Source organism: Phocoena sinus, chromosome 1 (assembly GCF_008692025.1).
Source record: "Phocoena sinus isolate mPhoSin1 chromosome 1, mPhoSin1.pri, whole genome shotgun sequence".
Taxonomy (NCBI): Eukaryota; Metazoa; Chordata; class Mammalia; order Artiodactyla; family Phocoenidae; genus Phocoena; species Phocoena sinus.
The window spans coordinates 138743491-138765668 of NC_045763.1; the positions used below are offsets into that span (position 1 = coordinate 138743491).

Sequence of the window (22178 nt, forward strand, 5' to 3'; positions counted from 1 at the left end):
TATAATGTAGTCTTTTGTCCTTATTTTGATGCCATGATGGAAGAATCTGGGTTTATAATCAATCTAAATGTACCTATGGTACTTATTCAACATATTCCTTCCACTATATATTTCCCTATATTATATAGTGAGCAGTCATCTACAAAATGTGTAAGATACAAAAAGTATCTTACCAAAACCTGGTTTCAAAACCATTATAAATTACCGTAACAAAAAAGACTGGCAGAGACTTGAATTAGGTTACAAGATTAATGTAATCATATCCATAATTTTGTTCTAGAGTAGTCTGAGCAATCTTCTAAATTTAACATCAATCCAAAAATGGGTTGGATCTTTAAGAAGACTACCAATTTTTAAAATTACAAATATGATCCTTATTACCCATATAGTTCAGCAAAATATAACTGACTACAGTCATCAAAATCTAGTGAAAATTTTGCTCAATTTTTGAATTGATAGCAAAGTTTAAGTCATCTGTCTTTTCTTTTGGCTAGACAAGGGGAATAACCTTACTTTAATGTAAAAGGGCAAAATTAAATATGTTCACTAAATATGTTCAGAACCTAAAAGAAATTTAGTAAACTCTGCTTTTTTACTTCTTGAGTTTCCATGTGAATTAAACTTTTTGAGAAAATGCTGAGCATATTTTAATATAGCCTTACATTTAGCTTTCCCTACTAGAGTGCTATGAAGTGCTATGGAGACAGGAGAAAAAAGTAGTTTAGGTAAAAATATAGAGCTAATAGAAGATATTGTGAACTGATTTTTTTTCCTGATTTTGAGTATTTATTTAGAATCTCTGCTTGTAGTGCTACATTATCATGGGGAAAAAGTAGTCTCATTGATTGATTTGCTCTGGTACAGTATGTCCAAACGAGGTCACCTGTACAGATAATATATTACTGAACAGGTGAGAAAATCTTAATTGTAAAAAGCACATAAGGGATTTTTGTGAAACATAAAACCCTGTTCTAATTTCTAGTAATCTGATTAACCATGTTTATAAAATACAGATTCTCCAGCATACATTGCTGTTAAAAAATTGCAAAGGATGCCTTGCTAACCCTTTATAACGATGTCATCAGTCAATAAAGCAAGATTTACAGCTTGATATTCTCCTGGAAAAATAACTACTGTATCTCCACTATAACAACTATCCAAAGCCAAATCCAAATCATCATGCTGTTGGAGAAGTGTGTCTGAAGATAAGTCCTTCACCTGAAAAAAAGAAGTAAAACAATAGGTCAAACTGAAACAGGTCATTTTAATCAGTTAACTCATTGGTAACGTGTGCTTTTCCCGAAGACTTACTTTATATAGGTAGTGCACTGTAAATACTCTAGGTATTTATGTTCATTAAATGCTCAAAGTATCAGTCCATCAATTAAGGAATGATGAAGAGATTTTCTCATTACAATTACATTCACTAGTGAATGATTACAATCACTAGTAATTTTACAGCTATTAAATACAGCCAGAAGTCATATTTTGACCTTTACATATTACCTCCTAAGCCTCACAACAGTTCTTTGAGGTAAAGTATTATTATACCCTTGTAATGTTAAGAAATTGAAACTCTGTGAGAGTAAATGATTTGCCCACGGACACAGAGTTAGTGGGTGGTGAAGCTAAGTTTTAGATCTAGATGACACCAGATCTCTTTCCTACTGGAAACTACTACTTTGTTTTAACTCAAACTGACTCTAAAATTTTGGTAAACCAACAAAAATTTATATATTAAAGATTCTAGAACTAAAATCAAAAAAGTACCAGAAATTTGCACTGGGAGTAGGAAAGGGGAAAGAACTTCATTATTAGTGCCATGAAGAATGAGGAACTTTAAAAATAAAATCTGGTAACTAAAAATATACTCTGAAAAAATGCCTATTCTTTTATCCCAATAGAAATGGCATCATCATTCATATATCATTTTTCTTATTATATAAGAGGCACTTTTTGTAAAAAACAAAATGAAACAAAGCATAACAAAAATGGAAATTTTAACCTAAATAAAATATATAGATATTTCCTTGTCTTTCTCCCATGCATATATTCATTTATTCATAATACCAATATATCATACCATAGATGCATATGGTTTTGAATCCTGATTTTTCTCATTTCATTATATCACATTTCCCCATGTCTTTAAATATTTTTTCAAAGCCTAAATTTTTTTTTTTTTAATTGGGGGTATAGTTGTTTTACAACGTTGTGTTAGTTTCTACTGTACAGCGAACTGAGGTGGAGCTCCCCATGCTACATAGCAGGTTCTCATTAGTTATCTATTTTATACATATTAGTGTATATATGTCAATCCCAATCTCCCAGTTCATCCCACCCACCCCCTTACCCTCTTGGTGTCCATATGTTTGTTCTCTACGTCTGTGTCTCCAAAGCCTAATTTTTATGATTTACATAATACATCATACAGATGTGTCATAATATGATTTTCTTACCCTCATTTAGATAGCTTACAATTTTTTTCAATATTACAAAAATACAACCACAAATAAATTATGCACATCTCTAGTTATTTCTTTAGGATAAACTAGATTGAGAATTACTAAGTCAAAAGGTATAAAACATTTTAAGCCTCTTGGATACATATTGCTAAACCACCCTCCAAGAAAGTTTAACCAATTGACACTTGGTCTGAGAACTCACTTTTCTGCAAGCTCATCAGCATGGGGTATCTTTTAAATGTATAAAAATATTTGCCATTTTAATAGGCTCACTGCCTCATTTTAATTTTCTTTGATAAGCAGGAGTGAACATTTTTTTCCCAGATATATATATGAAACTCTTAAAATCCTCACTAAATCAGCAAACCAATACAGTCATTTGTGCTTGTATTACATCTTACATACTCTATAAATACTTCTGTAGCAGACATTACAAGGACTACCTCTGTAAATACTTTGGAAGAACTCTAGAATACATCTCATTTATATATATATATTAAAAAAAATTTTTTTTTGGCCATGCCATGTGTGCGGCTTGCAGGATATTTGTTCCCTGACCAAGGATCGAACCCATGCCCCCTGCAGTGGAAGCTCAGAGTCCTAACCACTGGACTGCCAGGGAATTCCCATCATTTATATTTGCCTTACTCACTGAAACAGGAAACATGAGAAAAACGTTTGATGGGGGAAGATAATGAGTTTAATTTTGGTGCCAGTTAATTTGAGGTACCAGTGGAGTCACTCAGAGATATCCGGTAGACCATCTATATAAGGATCTAGAATACAGGACTGAAATCTGACAAGGTATAAAGATCCTAGAATTGTTTACTTGTATGATAATTCAAGCATGGGAATGGGTGAGATTAGCCATAAGAATGTATAAAAAGGAAAAGGTAGCACCCTTGTACGGAACACTGAGGAATAACATTTAAAGGATAGGCAAAAACAAGATATTATAAAGAAAACGGAGGAGTGGCCCAAGAGGTGGTAAGAAAATCAGATCAAGATGTCATGAAAGGAGGAAGTAGTTGATCATGTCAAATGCTGCTGAAAGATTAAAAGAGATGGTAATCCCTACTGCATTTAGCCACAGCTTGGTCCCACATGACCACAAGAGCATTTTCACTGGTGTTCTGGAGGCAGAAACCAGATCACAGTGAGTAGAGGCATGAATGGGAAAGAAGTAAAGACAAGTGAAGCCAAATATTTCAAGAAGTTTGGCTCTGCAAGGGAAGAGACAAAGATGTGGTATTTAGGGTAGATATTGTTTTGTTATTTAAGATAAGATAGAACTGAGCATCTCTCAATGCATTCAGGAAGGAGCGAGCAGAGAGAAAGATACAAGAAAGAGGTGACATCCTGGAAATAGTGGAGTAAAGAGCTCCAAGAATTAGTTCTTCTTCTAAAGCAAACAAATTGGCAAAAAATGACAGAATGTTTTTTTGTAACTCTGAAATCTAATTAAACATAGCAGCCAAGGAAGTGCTAGATGAAGAGGTGGTTAAAATTCAGTAAGAAAGTGTTCTGGTGTCTTTACTTACTTGCCTACCATATCCCATTCTCCAGACTGGCAGCAGTTGAGTGAATAGCAACAGCCCGTATTTCTGATGTGGCTTGCTGGCACTGGGATGGGTGAGGGGTGGGGGAAATAGGGACCTTATTCTCAAAAAAATTGTGACTGCATTTTGACCTGTCTGATGATCAATATCTCAGGAGAGGGACTGGCAAAGAAACTGACCTTTGTTTCACCTCCCTCAGGATGGAGCAGCTTTATAAGTAGCATCTGATGAAAGCATTTAAAGACATGCTCTACCCAAAGCTACCTGGGACAAAGGATGAAGGAAGGGCAAGGAAAAGCCTACAAATGAGGAGGCTGAAGAGGAAGATTCTTGGGGAAATAAGAGCTACCTTATATACTGGGGAATCTACAGTAAAATGCACAATCTCAGGGATGGATGCATACTCAGAAGGGATCTGTAAAGACCTTAAGCTTGTGCTTCTGGCTGGTCACTGGGCCCTGTGCAAGCAGGAGGTGAAAACTAAGGCAGAGTTGTAGGCAGCCTGGCTTAGTTTGAAGGAGTGCCTCAGCTCAGAGCTAATCTGCAAAGACAAGGAGTTTTTTGGTTTTGTTTTTCTTTTTAGCTGCAGGTGTTTAGGGAAATTTCTGTCAGGTCACTGACTAACTGCTGAGATAACAGAGACTTCAGCAGCCACACACAAAAAAGAATACAGCCTTTGCAAAAACAGTTTGGAAAATTCACTAAACATATGGACAACTGCAGTCCTAAACAACCAGTACAGCAAACCCTGGGGATGGGGTAGAATCCAATTTCCAGAGTTACCACATTATAATATTAAAAATACCCAGTTTTCAACAAAAATTATAAGACATACAAAGAAACAGGAAGCTATGGCCCATTCACAGGAAAAAAAAAAAAAAAAGAAATTGACAGAAACCATCTCTGAGGAAGTCCAGAAAAGACTTTGGACTTACCAGACAAAACTTTAAATCAATTGTCTTAAATAGCCTCAAAGAGCTCAAGGAAACCATGGATAAATAATTAAAGGAAACCAAGAGAACAACAGATGAATAAATAGAGAATATCCATAAAGGGATAAAACTTATAAAATTGAACCAAATAGAAATTCTATAGCTGTCCAGTAAAAGTACAAAAAGTACAATAGTTGAAATGAAAACCTCACTAGAGAGGTTCAATATCAGGTCTAAGCTGGCAGAAGAATAACAAACTTGAAGATAGGACAATTGCAATTATTGAATCTAAGGAGCAGGAAGAAAAATGAACAAAGTCGAAAGGACCAGTGGTATCCCATCAAGAACACCGATATTATGGGAATCCCAGAAGAAGAGAGAAAGAAAAGAGCAGAAAGAATATTTGAAAAAATAATGGTTGGAAACTTTCCAAATCTGTTGAAAGATGTGAATCAACACATCCAAGAAGTTTAATGGATGCAGAATAAATACAAAGGGATCCACACCAACATACATTATAATCAAACTGTTGAAAGCCAAAACAGAGAATCTTGAAAGCAGCAAGAGAGAAGCAATTCAATATGAACAAAGGACTGGCAATAAGATTAACATGATTTCTCATCAGAAACCATGGAAGCCAGAAACCAATGAGATGACATATTTAAAGTGCTGAAAGGGGGGAAAAAAACACTATCAACCAAGAATTCTATATCTGGCAAAACTATCCTTCAAAATAAAGAAAAACTTAAGACATTCCCAGATAAACAAAGGCTGGATCTTCCCTGTGCTAAAGGGAGTCCTTCAGACTGAAGGAAAAGAACACTAGTTAGTAACTCAAAGCCATATGAAGCAGTAACTCCAGCAAAGGCAGCAAATACATGGGTAAATATAAAGCCAGTATTATTATAATCTTTGTTTGTAACTCCTTTTCTTTGTTTCCTGTATGATTTAAAAGAGCAATGCATGAAACAGTTATAAATCCATGTTAATGGGCAGACGATGTATAAAGATGTAATTTGTGACAACAGCAACATAAAGTAGGAATGGAGCTGTAAAAGAACAGAGTGTTTGTGTGCTATTGAAGCTAAGTTGGTATCAATCCAGACTAGATTGTTATAAATTTAGAATGTTAATTGTAATCTCCATGGTAACCACTAAGATGATAACTAAAAATATACAGAAAGGAAATGAGGAATGAGTCAAACAAAACACTAGAAAAAACTCATCAAATACAAAAGAATATGACATACAGAAATCAAATGGCAAATGGCAGAAGTCCTTTCTTATCAGTAATCACTTCAAATGTAAATAGATTAAGATCACCAATTAAAAGACAGAGACTGGTAGAATGGATAAACATGATCCAATTATATAATGTCTACAAGGGACTCACTTTAGGTCCAAAGACACAAATAAATTAATAGTAAAAGGATAGAAAAAAACATTCCATACAAACAGTAACCAGAAGAGAACTGCAGTGACTATACTAATATTAAACAAAATAGACTTTAAGTCAAAACTTTTTACCAGAGACAAAGAAGGACATTATATATTGACCAAAAAGGATTTATTCATCAAGAAGATATAATAAGCACGTATACAGGAAACAATGAGGCTCCAGAATATATGAAGCAAACACTGGCAGAGCTGAGGGGAGAACTAGACAGTTCTACAATAATATAATAGTTGAAGACTTCCATACTCCATTTGCAATAATGACTAGTACATCTACAGAAGATCAATAAGGAAACAGGATTTGAACAACACTGTAATTCAGCTAGACCTAATACACACAGAACTCTATACAGAAGAATACATATTCTTCTTAATTGCACATGGAACATTCTCCAGGATATACCATATGATAAGCTACAAAACAAATTTCAATAAATGTATCCTCTCTGACCACAATGGAATTGATTTAGAAATGAATAACAGCAGGAAAAACTGGAAAATTCACAAATATGTGGAAATTAAACAACATTCTTAAACAACAAATGGGTCAAAGAAAACCCAAAGAAAAAATGAGAAAATGAGGTGAATGAAAACAAAATCACAACGTACCAAAACTTCTGGGATGCTCAGAGTGGAGTTCAGAGTGAAATTTATAGTTATAAATGCTTACATTAAAAAAGAAAGATCTTGGGGCTTCCCTGGTGGCGCAGTGGTTGAGAGTCCGCCTGCCGAGGCAGGGGACACGGGTTCGTGCCCCGGTCCGGGAGGATCCCACGTGCTGCGGAGCGGCTGGGCCCGTGAGCCATGGCCGCTGAGCCTGCACGTCTGGAGCCTGTGCTCTGCAGCGGGAGTAGGCCACAACGGTGAGAGGCCCACATACCGCAAGAAACAAACAAACAAAAAAGAAAGATCTTGGGGACTTCCCTGTTGGTGCAGTGGTTGGGAATCCACCTGCCAATGCAGTGGACACAGGTTCGAGCCCTGGTCTGGGAAGATCCCACATGCCGCGGACCAACTAGGCCCGTGCACCACAGCTGCTGAGCCTGCGCTCTACAGCCTGTGAGCCACAACTACTGAGCCCGTGTGCCACAACTACTGAAGGCCTCATGCCTAGAGCGCATGCTCTGCAGCAAGAGAAGCCACGGCAATGAGAAGCCCGTGCACCGCAACGAAGAGCAGCCCCCGCTCACCACAACTAGAGAAAGCCTGCGCGCAGCAATGAAGACCCAATGCAGCCAAAAATAAAATAAATAAATTAAAAAAAAGAAAGATCTCAAATCAGTAACCTAACTTTATATCTTATGGAACTAGAAAAAGAAGAACAAACTAAATCCAAAGTCAGCAGAAGAAAGAAAATAATAAAGATTAGAGCAGAGATAAATGGAGAACAGAAAAACAATAGAATTAATGAAATCAAAATTTGATTCTTTGAAATGATCTATGAAATTGACAAACCTTTAGCTAAACTAAGAAAAAAGGGAGAAGGCAAAAAATAACATCAGAAATGAAAGTGGAGACACTACTACTGAACTTCTAGAAATAAAAAGGATTATAAGAGAATATTGTGAACAAATGTACACCAACAAATGCTCCAACAAAATGAACAACAAAATGAAGTGTACAAATTTCTAGAAATATACAAATTACCAAAACTGAGTCAAAAAGAAATAGAAAATCTGAACAGACCTAGAACAAGTAAAGAGATTGAATCAGTAATCAAAAACCTCCCAACAAAGAAAAATCTAGGACCAGATGGCTCCATTAGTAACTACTACAAAACATTTAAAGAATTAACACCAATTCTTCTCTCCAATTCTTCCAAAAACAGGAGAGAACAACTCCTAACTCCTTCTATGACACCAGCATCCTCTGATAACAAAGCCAAAGAAACCAGAAGAAAACTACAGACCAATTTTGCTTATGAATATAAATGCAGAAATGCTCAACATATTCTAGCAAGCCAAACCAACAGTATTTTAAGAGTTATACACTATGACCAAGTGGGATTTATCCCAGGAATTCAGGGGTAGTTTAACATATAAAAATCAATCAATGCTACATTAATAAAATAAAAGGGGGAAAGAAACTACAGGATCATCTCAGTTGATGTATAAAAAGCATTTGAGGGCTTCCCTGGTGGCGCAGTGGTTGAGAGCCCGCCTGCCGATGCAGGGGACATGGGTTCGTGCCCCAGTCCGGGGAGATCCCACATGCCGCGGAGTGGCTGGGCCCGTGAGCCATGGCCGCTGAGCCTGCGCGTCCGGAGCCTGTCCTGTGCTCTGCAACGGGAGAGGCCACAGCAGTGAGAGGCCCGTGTACCAAAAAAAAAAAAAAAAAAAAAAAAAAAAAGCATTTGACAAAATCCAATACCTTTTCATTATAAAAACCACTCAAAAATTAGGAATAGAGGGGAACTTCCTCAACACAATAAATGTAATTTACGAAAAGCTCACAGTTAACATCATAATCATAAAAGACTGAAAACTTTCTCCCTGTATTAGTTTCCTAGGGTAACAAAATACCACAAATTTAGCTAAACAACAGAAATTTATTTTCTCACAGTTCTGGAGGCTGCAAATCCTAGATCAAGGTGTCAGTAAGTGTGGTTTCTTTTGAGACCTCTCTCCTTGGCTTGCACGTGGCCACCCTCTTGCTTCCTCTTCACGTGGTTGTCCCTCTGTGCACGTGCACCCTGGTACCTCTCTGTGTGTCCAAATTTTGTCTTCTTATAAGGACATCAGGCAGTTTGCGTTAGGACCCACCATAAGGACTTCATTTTAACTTAATCATTTCTTTAAATACCCATCTCCAAATACATGTAGTTATATTTTGAGGTATGGGGATTAAGACTTCAACATATGAATTATGGAGAGACACAGTTCATCCTGTAACACTTCCCTACAATCAGGAACAAAACAAAGACACCCATTTTTACCACTGCTATTCAACACTGTACTAGCCAGAAGAAGTTCTAGCCTGAGCAACTAGGTAAAAATAAATAAAAGGCATCTAGACTGGAAAGGAAGAAGTAAAACTATTTCTGTTTGCAGACAACCTGATTCTACATATCATATACATAGAAAATCCCAAAAGAATTCACCAAAAAAGTATGATAGCTATTAAATTCAGGAAAGTTGCAGGACACAAGATCAACACACCAGTCAGTTTTGTTTCTATATACCAGCAATGAACAATCTGAAAAGAAAATTAAGGAAATAATTCTATTTACAAGAGCATCCAAAATAATAAAATATCTAGGAATAATTTTTTACATACATATAAGGTGAAAGCCTTTATGTAAAAACTACAAAACTTTGCTGAAAGAAATTAAAGAATGCCTAAGTAAATTGGAAGTCTCCATGTTTATGGATTGGAAGCTTTTCATATTGCCAAGATGGCAATAATACCCTAATTGATCTACAGATTCAATGTAATTCCTGTCAAAATTCCAATAGCCTTTTTAGAAGAAACGGAAGATCTTATCCTCAAATTTATATGGAATTGCAAGGGACCCTGAATATCCAAGACAGTACTGAAAAAATTTGGAGAACTCACACCTCTGACTTCAAAACTTACTACAAAGCTATGGTAATTGAACTGTGTGATACTGTCATAAGGATAGACAGTATCTGAAACAGAACTGAAAGCCCAGAAATAAACCCATACAGCCAAGGCCAACTGATTTTCAACAAGGGTGCCAAGACTATTCAGTGAAGGAAAAAACAGTCTCTTCAACAATGGTGTTGGGACAACGGGATATCTACATGCAAAGAAATAGAATTGGACTCCTCACTCACACCATATACAAAAATTAACTCAAAATGGATCAATGACCTAAATATAAGAGCCAAAACTCTTAAGAGAAAACATAAGGTTAAATTTTTATGACCTTGGATTTGGCAGTGGATTCTTTGGTATGATACCAAAAGCATGAGTAAAAGAAATAGATAAACTGAACTTCACCAAACTTTAAAACGTCTGTGCATCAAAGAACATTATTAAGAAAGTGAACAGGCAACTATGAAATGGGAGAAAACATACATAAACATACATCTAATATGAATCTAGTATCCAGAATATACAAGAAATTCATAATCAGTAACAAAAAAACAACCCAATCAAAAATGGGCATAGGGGCTTCCCTGGTGGCGCAGTGGTTGAGAGTCCTCCTGCCGATGCAGGGGACGCGGGTTCGTGCCCCGGTCTGGGAAGATCCCACATGCCGTGCGGAGCGGCTGGGCCCGTGAGCCATGGCCGCTGGGCCTGCGCGTCCGGGGCCTGTGCTCCGCAGCGGGAGAGGCCACAGCAGTGAGAGGCCCGCATACCGCAAAAAAACAAAACAAAAAAACCCAAAAAACTAAAAAAAAAAAAAAAAAAAAAAAAAAATGGGCATAGGACTTGGAAGAGATATCTCTCCAAACCAGAGATACAAATGGCCAACAAGCACATGAAAAGACGAAATGAAAATCAAAATCACAATGAGATACCACTTCATATACCACTAGGATGACTTTAATGAAAGAGACAGATAAGTGTTGATAAAGATGTGGAGAAATCAGAACCCTCAAACATTGCTGGTGGGAATGTAAAATGGTTCAGCTGCTGTGGAAAACAGTTTAGTGGTTCTTTAAAAAGTTAAACATGTATGGTTTAACATATGTAGTTGACTGGAAGGATATTTAGGACATTAATTCAATAGAGAATACAGGAGGACTAGGGATGGGATTAATTAATAAGTTAAAAAAAATTAATGAGTTCAGGTCAAGGAAACACACCATGGCAGAGTAGAAGGATGTGCTCTCACTCCCTCTTGTGAGAACACCAAAATCACAACTAGCTGCTGGACAGTCATCGACAGGAAGACACTGGAACTCACCAAAAAAGATACCCCACATCCAAAGACAAAGGAGAAGCCACAATGAGACGGTAGGAGGGGCGCAATCACAGTAAAATCAAATCCCATAACTGCTGGGTGGGTGACTCACAGGCTGGAGAACACATACCACAGAAGTCCACCCACTGGAGTGAAGGTTCTGAGCCCCATGTCAGGCTTCCCAACCTGAGGGTCTGGCAACAGGAGGAGGAATTCCTAGACAATCAGACTTTGAAGCCTAGTGGGAATTGATTTGACAGGACTGGGGAAAACAGAGACTCCACTCTTGGAGGGCACACACAAAGTAGTGTGCACATCAGGACCCAGGGGAAGGAGCAGTGACCCCAGGGGAGACTGAACCAGACCTACCTGCTAGTGTTGGAGGGTCACCTGCAGAGGTGGGGGGTGGCTGTGGCTCACGGTGGGGACAAGGACACTGGCAACAGAAGTTCTGGGAAGTACTCCTTGGCATGAGCCCTCCCGGAGTCCGCCATTAGTCCCATCAAAGAGCCTGTAGCCTCTAGTGCTGGGTCGCCTCAGGCCAAAAAACCAACAGGGAGGGAACCCAGCCCCACCCATCAACAGTCAAGTGGATTAAAGTTTTACTGAGCTCTGCCCACCAGAGCAACAGTCAGCTCTACCCACCACCAGTCCCTCCCACCAGGAAACTTACACAAGCCTCTTAAGATAGCCTTATCCACCAGAGGGCAGACAGCAGAAGCAAGAAGAACTACAATCCTGCAGCCTGCGGAACAAACCACATTCACAGAAAGACAGACAAGACGAAAAGGCAGAGGGCTATGTACCAGATGAAGCAACAAGATAAAACACCAGAAAAACAACTAAATGAAGTGGAGATAGGCAACCTTCCAGAAAAAGAATTCAGAATAATGATAGTGAAGATGATCCAGGACCTCAGAAAAAGAATGGAGGCAGAGATTGAGAAGATGCAAGAAATGTTTAACAAAGACCTAGAAGAATCAAAGAACAAACAAACAGAGATGAATAATACAATAACTGAAATGAAAACTACACTAGAAGGAATCAATAGCAGAATAACTGAGGCAGAAGAACAGATAAGTGAAAGACAGAATGATGGAATTCACTGCTGCAGAACAGAATAAAGAAAAAAGAATGAAAAGAAATGAAGACAGCCTAAGAGACCTCTGGGACAACATTAAATGCAACAACATTTGCGTTATAGGGGTCCCAGAAGAAGAAGAGAGAGAGAAAGGACCAGAGAAAATATTTGAAGAGATTATAGTCGAAAACTTCCCTAACATGGGGGGCTTCCCTGGTGGCGCAGTGGTTGAGAGTCCGCCTGCCGATGCAGGGGACGCGGGTTCGTGCCCCAGTCTGGGAAGATCCCACATGCTGCGGATCAGCTAGACCTGTGAGCCATGGCCACTGAGCCTGCGCATCTGGAGCCTGTGCGTCCAGAGCCTGTGCTTCGCGGCAGGAGAGGCCACAATGGTGAGAGGCCTGTGTACCACAAAAAAAAAAAAAAAATTAACTTCCCTAACATGGGAAAGGAAATAGCCACCCAAGTCCAGGAAGCACAGTGAGTCCCAGGCAAGATAAACCCAAGGAGAAACACATCGAGACACATAGTAATCAAATTGGGAAAAATTAAAGACAAAGCAAAATTATTGAAAGCAGCAAGGGAAAAACGACAAATAACATACAAAGGAACTCCCATAAGGATAAAAGCTGATTTCTCAGCAGAAACTCTACAAGCCAGAAGGGAATGGCATGATATACTTAAAGTGATGAAAGGGAAGAAGCTACAACCAAGATTACTATACCCGGCAAGGATCTCATTCAGATTCGATGGAGAAATCAAAAGCTTTACAGACAAGCAAAAGCTAAGAGAATTCAGCACCACCAAACTAGCTCTACAACAAATGCTAAAGGAACGTCTCTAGGTGGGAAACACAAGAGAAAAAAAGGACCTACAAGAACAAACCCAAAACAATTAATAGAGTGGTCATAGGAACATACATATCGATAATTACCTTAAACGTGAATGGATTAAATGCCCCAACCAAAAGACACAGGCTTGCTGAATGGATACAAAAACAAGACCCATCTATATGCTGTCTACAAGAGACCCACTTCAGACCTAGGGACACATACAGACTGAAAGTGAGGGGATGGAAAAAGATATTCCATGCAAATGGAAATCGAAAGAAAGCTGGAATAGCTATAGTCATATCAGATAAAATAGACTTTAAAATAAAGAATGTTACAAGAGACAAGGAAGGACACTACATAATGATCAAGGGATCAATCCAAGAAGAAGAAATAACAATTATACATATATATGCACCCAACATAGGAGCACCTCAATACATAAGGCAACTGCTAACAGCTATAAAAGAGGAAATCAACAGTAACACAATAATAGTGGGAGACTTTAACACCTCACTTACACCAATGGACAGATCACCCAAAATGAAAATAAATAAGGAAACAGAAGCTTTAAATGACACAATAGACCAGATAGATTTAATTGATATTTATAGGACATTCCATCCAAAAACAGCAGATTACACTTTCTTCTCAAGTGTGCACGGAACATTCTCCAGGATAGATCACATCCTGGGTCACAAATGAAGCCTCAGTAAATTAAGAAAATCGAAAGCATATCAAACATCTTTTCTGACCACAACGCTATGAGATTAGAAATCAATTACAGGGGAAAAAAACCGAAAGAAACACAAACACGTGGAGGCTAAACAATACGTTACTAAGTAACCAAGAGATCACTGAAGAAATCAAAGAAGAAATCAAAAAATACCTAGAGACAAATGACAATGAAAACACAACAATCCAAAACCTATGGGATGCAGCAAAAGCAGTTCTAAGAGGGAAGTTTAGAGCTATACAAGCCTATCTCAAGAAACATGAAAAATCTCAAATAAACAATCTAAACTTACACCTAAAGCAACGAGAGAAAGAAGAACAAACAAAACCCAAAGTTAGCAGAAGGAAAGAAATCATAAAGATCAGAGCAGAAATAAATGAAATAGAAACAAAGAACACAATAGCAAAGATCAATAAAACTAAAAGCTGGCTCTTTGAGAAGATAAACAAAATTGATAAACCTTTAGCCAGACTCATCAAGAAAAAGAGGGAGAGGACTCAAATCAATAAAATTAGAAATGAAAAAGGAGACGTTACAAGAGACACCTCAGAAATACAAAGCATCCTAAGAGACTACTACAAGCAACTCTATGCCAACAAAATGGACAACCTGGAAGAAATGGACAAATTCTTAGAAAGGTATAACCTTCCAAGATTGAACCAGGAAGAAATAGAAAATATGAACAGACCAATCACAAGTAATGAAATTGAAAGTGTTATTAAAAATCTTCCAACAAACAAAAGTCCAGGACCAGATGGCTTCACAGGCAAATTCTATCAACCATTTAGAGAAGAGCTAACACCCAACCTTCTCAAACTCTTCCAAAAAATTGCGGAGGAAGGAACACTCCCAAACTCATTCTACAAGGCCACAATTACCCTGACACCAAAACCAGACAAAGATACTACAAAAAAAGAAAATTACAGACCAATATCACTGATGGATATAGATGCAAAAATCATCAGCAAAATACTAACAAACAGAATCCAAAAACACATTAAAAGGATCATACACCACGATCAAGTGGGATTTATCCCAGGGATGCAAGGATTCTTCAGTATATGTAAATCAATCAATGTGATATACCATATTAACAAACTGAAGAATAAAAACCATATGATCATCTCAATAGATGTAGAAAATACTTTTGACAAAATTCAACACCCATTTATGATAAAAACTCTCCAAAAGGGGGCATAGAGGGAACCTACCTCAACGTAATAAAGGCCATATACGACTAACCCAGAGCAAACATCATTCTCAATGGTGAAAAACTGAAAGCATTTCCTCTGATCACATACAAAACAAGGATGCCCACTCTCACCACTATTATTCAACATAGTTTTGGAAGTCCTAGCCAAGGCAATCAGAGAAGAAAAAGAAATGAAAGGAATACAAATTGGAAAAGAAGAAGTAGAGCTGTGACTGTTTGCCGATGACATGATACTAAAAATAGATAATCTTAAAGATGCCACCAGAAAACTACTAGAGCTCTTCAATGAATTTGGTAAAGTTGCAGGATACAAAATTAATGCACAGAAATCTCTTGCATTCCTATACACAAATAATGAAAGATCAGAAAGAGAAATTAAGGAAACAATCCCATTCACCATTGCAACAAAAGGAATAAAATACCCAGGAATAAACCTACCTAAGGAGGTAAAAGACCTGTACTCAGAAAATTATAAGACACTGATGAAAGAAATCAAAGATGACACAAACAGATGGAGAGATATACCATGTTCTTGGATTGGAAGAATCAATATTGTGAAAATGACTATACTACCCAAAGCAATCTACAGATTCAATGCAATCCCTATCAAATTACCAGTGGTAGTTTAAACAGAACTAGAACGAAAACTCTTAAAATTTGTATGAAGGCACAAAAGACCCCGAATAGCCAAAGCAATCGTGAGAAAGAAAAACAGAGTTGCAGGAATTAGGCTCCCCGACTTCAGACTATACTACAAAGCTCCAGTAATCAAGACAATATGGTACTGGCACAAAAACAGAGATATAGATCAATGGAACAAGATAGAAAGCCCAGAGAACCCACGGACCTATGGTCAACTAATGTATGACAAAGGAGGCGAGGATACACAGTGGAGAAAAGACAGTACCTTCAGTAAGTGGTGCTGGGAAAACTGGACAGCTACATGTAAAAGAATGAAATTAGAACACTCCCTAACACCATACACAAAAGTAAACTCAAAATGGATTCGAGACCTAAATGTAAGACCGGACACTATAAAACTCTTAGAGGAAAACATAGGAAGAACACTCTTTGACATAAATCACAGCAAGATCTTTTTTGACCCACCTCCTAGAGTAATGGAAATAAAAACGAAAATAAACAAATGAGTCCTAATTAAACTTAAAAGCTTTTGCACAGCAAAGGAAACCATAAACAAGATGAAAAGACAACTCTCAGAATGGGAGAAAATATTTGCAAACGAATCAACGAACAAAGGATTAATCTCCAAAATATATAAACGGCTCATGCAGTTCAATATTAAAGAAACAAACAACCCAATCCAAAAATGGGCAGAAGACCTACATAGACATTTCTGCAAAGAAGGCATACGGATGGCCAAGAAGCACATGAAAAGCTGCTCAACATCACTAATCATAAGAGAAATGCAAATCAAAACTACAATGAGGTATCACCTCACACCAGTTAGAATGGGCATCTACAAACAACAAATGCTGGAGAGGGTGTGGAGAAAAGGGGACCCTCTTGCACTGTTGGTGGGAATGCAAACTGACACAGCAACTATGGAGAACAGTATGGAGGTTTCTTAAAAAACTAAATATAGAGGGTTTCCCTGGTGGCACAGCAGTTGAGAGTCCACCTGCCAATGCAGGGGACACGGGTTCGTACCCCTTTCCGGGAAGATCCCACATGCCGCGGAGCAGCTAGGCCCGTGAGCCATGGCCGCTGAGCCTGCGCGTCCAGAGCCTGTGCTCCGCAGCGGGAGAGGCCACAGCAGGGAGAGGCCCGCGTACCGCAAAAACAAACAAACAAACAAACAAAAAAACCTAAATATAGACTTACCATATGATCCAGCAATCCCACTACTGGGCATATACCCAGGGAAAACCATAATTCAAAAAGACACATGCCCCCCAATGTTCATTGCAGCACTATTTACAATAGCCAGGTCATGGAAACAACCTAAATGCCCATCGATAGACGAATGGATGAAGAAGATGTGGTACATATATACAATGGAATAATACTCAGCCATAAAAAGAAATGAAATTGAGTCATTTGTTGAGATGTGGATGGATCTAGAGACTGTCATACAGAGTGAAGTAAGTCAGAAAGAGAAAAACAAATGTATATTAACGCATGTATGTGGAACCTAGAAAAATGGTACAGATGAACCAGTTTGCAGGGCAGAAGTTGAGACACAAATGTAGAGAACATACGTATGGACACCAAGGGGGGAAGGCCATGGGGGGATGGGGATGGTGGTGTGCTGAATTGGGTGATTGGGATTGACATGTATACGCTGATGTGTATAAAATTGATGACTAATAAGAACCTGCTGTATAAAAAAATAAATAAAATAAAATTCAAAAAATTTTTAAAAATTGATAAGTTCAAATTTAGGATTGTTGTATGTTAGTGAGACATAAGGTAAAGATGCTGAGAAGAACTTGTAGTAATGTTGGTCAGCAAAGAATACAAGCAAGAAGGAAAAGAGAAAAGGGAATGAAATTACTGAAAAACCACTGTGTGCCAGACACTGCTAGGTATTTTATACATAGCATCTCATTTCATTCTCAAAAAACCCTATAAGGTGTCAGTGGTGGTGGTAGCCGTAATAGCAGTAATAAAATGTTTATTTAGTACTTACTATGTGCTGGCCATTATTCTAAGCACATCACATATATGAACTCATTTAATCTTCGTAGCTCTATAAATAAGGAACACTTATAGCTCTATAAATAAGGAAATAAGGTATTATCCCCATTTTACAAATGAGGGACTAAAGCACAAATGGGCAAATAACTTGTTGAAAATCACATAAGTAGTAAGTGCCAAAGCCAGAATCTGAATCCAGGCAGTTTGGCTCCAGAGATCATCATCCTCATCAGAACAGTACACAGTTTTTTCTCTTTTTAAAGCACTCTGCAAATAGAAATTGAGGTTCAGAGGTTAGGCAGCTTGCCCAAGACAGGCTATTTACCTGACTACAAAGTCCATGCCTTTTCGCTATACTACTTGTGAAGATCACCAGCATAAAGATGGTGGGCATGGATAAAACTGTTTAAGGAGAGAGTATAGAGGAGGAAAAACACCAAGTAAAGAATCTTCAAAGTTGAGAAAATTGTTAAAGGCTTATGTACATAGCTGCAACTACCGTCAAATTAAAATTTTTTGTCAACCTCAAAGGTAAATCTAAAATCAAAGATCCAAGCAAAGTGGAAGTTGATGATACTGCCTTCTCAGAGTAGCCTTCCTCTCATTATCCTGTCCTCTGAAGTTCATGGATATTTACTTACACAAATGAAGAAAGGGTTGCAAAGCACTGAATAAAAATCAAGTAAATTTCTTACTGCCATATAGGAAAATGAAGCCAAAAACAGATTTAAAAACAAAAAGAAAGATAAATAAAAATATTTTAAAAGGCTGGAGATAAAAGCAAAATCTATACCTTACTTTACAATGATGTTTTAAAAGATGTTTACAAATATAATTGGTGGAATAATGAATGTTATTGAAAATCTGATCTAATAAGCAAATCAAAGTAAAGTTAAATTTTGTTGAAAATAATAAAAATGGGTAGAATAGCAGATAAGACCAGTCTAATAGTCCAGCTTTATCTCTAACCACTCTCCTCCTAGGAATTAAACACCATCCTTGCTGGACTTCTTTTAGTTCTTCACATATACCCCATACTCTCTTGTCAAACACGCACTCATTTGCTAATTCAACAAAAACTGCTCAGCACCTACCTCGTGCTAAGCATCATGCTAGGTGATTGGATGAATGGTAAACATACACCCCTTGCTCTCAAGAAGCTCATATTCTAGTAAAAGAGACAGACATGCAATAGATAGCCACAAAAGTATTTAATACAGTCATGATAAGGAAAAGTGCCAATAAGAGAAAGTGCAGGGTACATGGGAATATGTAGTAAAATGTATTCTGGAAGGTTGAGAAAGCCTTTTTCTACGGAAATGACATTTAAATTGAGACCTAAAGGATGTGCAGTAGCTCTCTGAAACAACATGGTGTACACCAGGATATGGTATTAATGAGGAATAAAAGAGGGTACATGAAGGTGATGAGGGATAGGATTAGGCTAACTCTCAGAAGATTGTAATTAACAACTGGGTAGATAGTGGAGCCATTTACTGAAACAGAGAACTCTAGTATATAAACAAGTCAATGGATAAGATCATGAATTTAATTGTGGACATGTGAGTTGAAGTACTCATGAGGTAATCAAGGGGTGATGAGTAATAGGCAGCTAGACATATAGGTTTGGGGCTCAGAACGAAAATGTGGGCTGTGGATGCACATTTTAGATTATCAGTGTATATAACTGAAGTCATGGGAAGAGATCAGATAAATCACTTAGGGATATTATAGTGCAGAAAAAAGATAAGTTCCAAGCATTTAGAGGACAGAAGGATAAAAAAAACTAGACAGACTGAAACCAGCAAAGTATTGTAACAGAAGACAGTGAAAAAGAGTATTCCAAGGAGAGAGCTGTGAAATGCTGAGAGAGCAAATGAGATAGAAATATTTACTCTGACTTAGAACACTTTCCCCTCTTTGGCTGGTTAAATTTACACTCATCCTTCAGGTTTCATCTGGTGATTTCTTCCAGCCAGCACTGCCAGAATTCCTAACTCTGGCTTATGTACCCATCTTATATGCCTTCTGTACATACTCCTATCATAGCATTTATCATTTTGTGTTGTAATTGTAATAGCCTATTTACTTGTCCATATCTCCACCATAATTCAAACTTGTCAAATGTATGGAAGAAGCAAGACTGTGGGTCTGGTTCAAAACTGTATCTCCCTCAAATGCAATATTTCTCATATTTGTCTCCCATAGCTACTAGCATAGCACCTGGCAACAAGACTAGTACTCTGTAAATAGTTGCTGACATATATTTATTTAGTACCTATTAATTGCCAATCTCTGAGCTGGACGTAATGGAGGAAATAAGGCATTACTGTCAGATAAGAATCCAACCTTCAAAGAGCTTCTTTTCTGATTATATGGAGCTATATAAATGAACAAATAATAATAGTGTATTTCTTACCATGTCAGTAGTCATCACTTTTGCTACGATATGTGTTATAGTCTTTCCAAAGTCTCTTTTTCCTTTCCTACGCCTCAGAATTCTTGGAAAGAAAGGCCCATGAACTCTGAAGTTGAAAACATTTATTTATGATTAAATTAACATGAAAAAGACAACATATACCTACTTAGAAAATTAAAACTTGGTACTAAGCATCTTTGAGAAATAGGTTTCACTAATTTTAAGCTTCTTGAGAGCAATGAGCAACTTGAGAGCAATGCAACAATTGAAATATTTTAGATAACTGAGTGTTTAAAGCTTTGAATTCTAAAATCTTTTCATTTTAATGAAAATCTGCGTGCAACCCACTACAATCATCTCAACTTTTCAATACAGTAGAAATTTTCTTGATCGTACTTTCATAATCCTCTGAATTGTAGACACTTGAAGCAGCGATAGGTTGTCTGTGATACTGAGGTATAAGAATGTTTTGGGACATGCCTAATTTGAGATACTATGTTCATTTAACAGAGTGTTTTTGTTTCAAAGGTTAAGTTCTCCATAGATATAGTTGGCTGCTGGCCTCCCAGCAGAACAATTCTAGCTTCCCTCTTCATTGCTTTTTAACTGTTTGATGTTCAGCACTCTTTCTCTTCTTTCTGCTTTTCTTTACAGTTCCTGTTTCCTATCAATCATTTAAATGTCATCAAAAGAAAGAAAGGAAAAAAAAATTGAGTATAACTTTTACCGTTACTGTCAGCCAAGAGGGATACTCCTTTTTCAACATATTTACCAATAGTCTCCTTAGGTGTAATCTTTTGGGTTCTCTGCAGCACTTTGATTATTGCTTGATGCTAATGGGATGCAGCATTAATACCAATATTTTTCAGCTTATATTTCAATTGTTAATATTTTTGTAAAGCTTAAAATTTCAGAAAACTGTTTCTAAGAATTTATGACACCAATTATTAAATTTTGAATTTTAAGATACTAGCAATGTCCTTCAAAGCAAAAGTTTCATTTAACATTTCAAAATCAAACCCATTCAGCATTTTTATACCTATTTAAGCAATTGGTTTTGATTTTGAGAGAAATACTCATATATTTTTTTCACTGTATAGCTAATTAGTAGTTGCTCAAAGAGTAAAGCATCTTACATGCAGGAAATAAGTAGTTTCTCATACAATCCTAGTTTTGAAATTAAAGGTATATGTGATTTTTAAAATTATACCTTTATTAAGGTATAATTTACATCACAGACACTCATTTTAAATGAACCATTCTATGAGGTTTCACAAATGTAAACACCCGTTTAACTCAATCATAATAATCAAGATATAGAACATTCCCATCACACTGATAAGTTCCTTCATGCATCTTTGCAGTCAATCCTCCACACCCACTCCCAGAAAACCACTGATCTGCTTTCTATCATAGATTTCCCTTTCTTGGAAGTGTTTTTTTTGCGGTACGGGGGCTTCTCACTGTTGTGGCCTCTCCCGTTGCGGAGCACAGGCTCCGGACGCGCAGGCTCAGCGGCCATGGCTCACGGGCGCAGCCGCCTCGCGGCAGGCATGTGGGATCTTCCCGGACTGGGGCATGAACCCGTGTCCCCTGCATCGGCAGGCGGACTCTCAACCACTGCGCCACCAGGGAAGCCCCCTTTCTTGGAATTTTTAAATGGAATTTTAAAATGGAATATGCTATGTACTCTCTTGTATCTGGCTTTTTTCAGTCAGACTATTTTGAGATCCATCATGTTATTTTGTGTATCAGCAATTTATTTCTTTATAGCGCAGAGCAGTATTTCATTATAGGATTTTCTACATAGAAGCATGTCATCTGCAAGTACAGATAATTTTACTTTTCCCTTTCTGATCTGGATGACTTTTATTTCTTTTTCTTGCCTACTGGTCTGGCTAGAAACTCTAGTACAATTGAATACAAGAACGGACATACTTGTCTTGTTCCTGATCTT

The 22178-nt window shown here is 37.5% G+C and overlaps 1 protein-coding gene across 1 annotated transcript in view; it reads right to left on the reverse strand.

The window, feature by feature from the left end:
* Positions 1–22178, reverse strand: part of SHCBP1L (SHC binding and spindle associated 1 like) — a 46312-nt gene that overhangs the window by 4571 nt on the left and 19563 nt on the right. The window contains exons 6-7 of the mRNA XM_032607634.1: positions 20222–20327; positions 1065–1218 (exon numbers count right to left, since the gene is read on the reverse strand). Of these exons, the coding sequence (XP_032463525.1) occupies positions 1065–1218; positions 20222–20327 (260 nt within the window). The remainder of the gene's footprint in view (positions 1–1064; positions 1219–20221; positions 20328–22178) is intronic.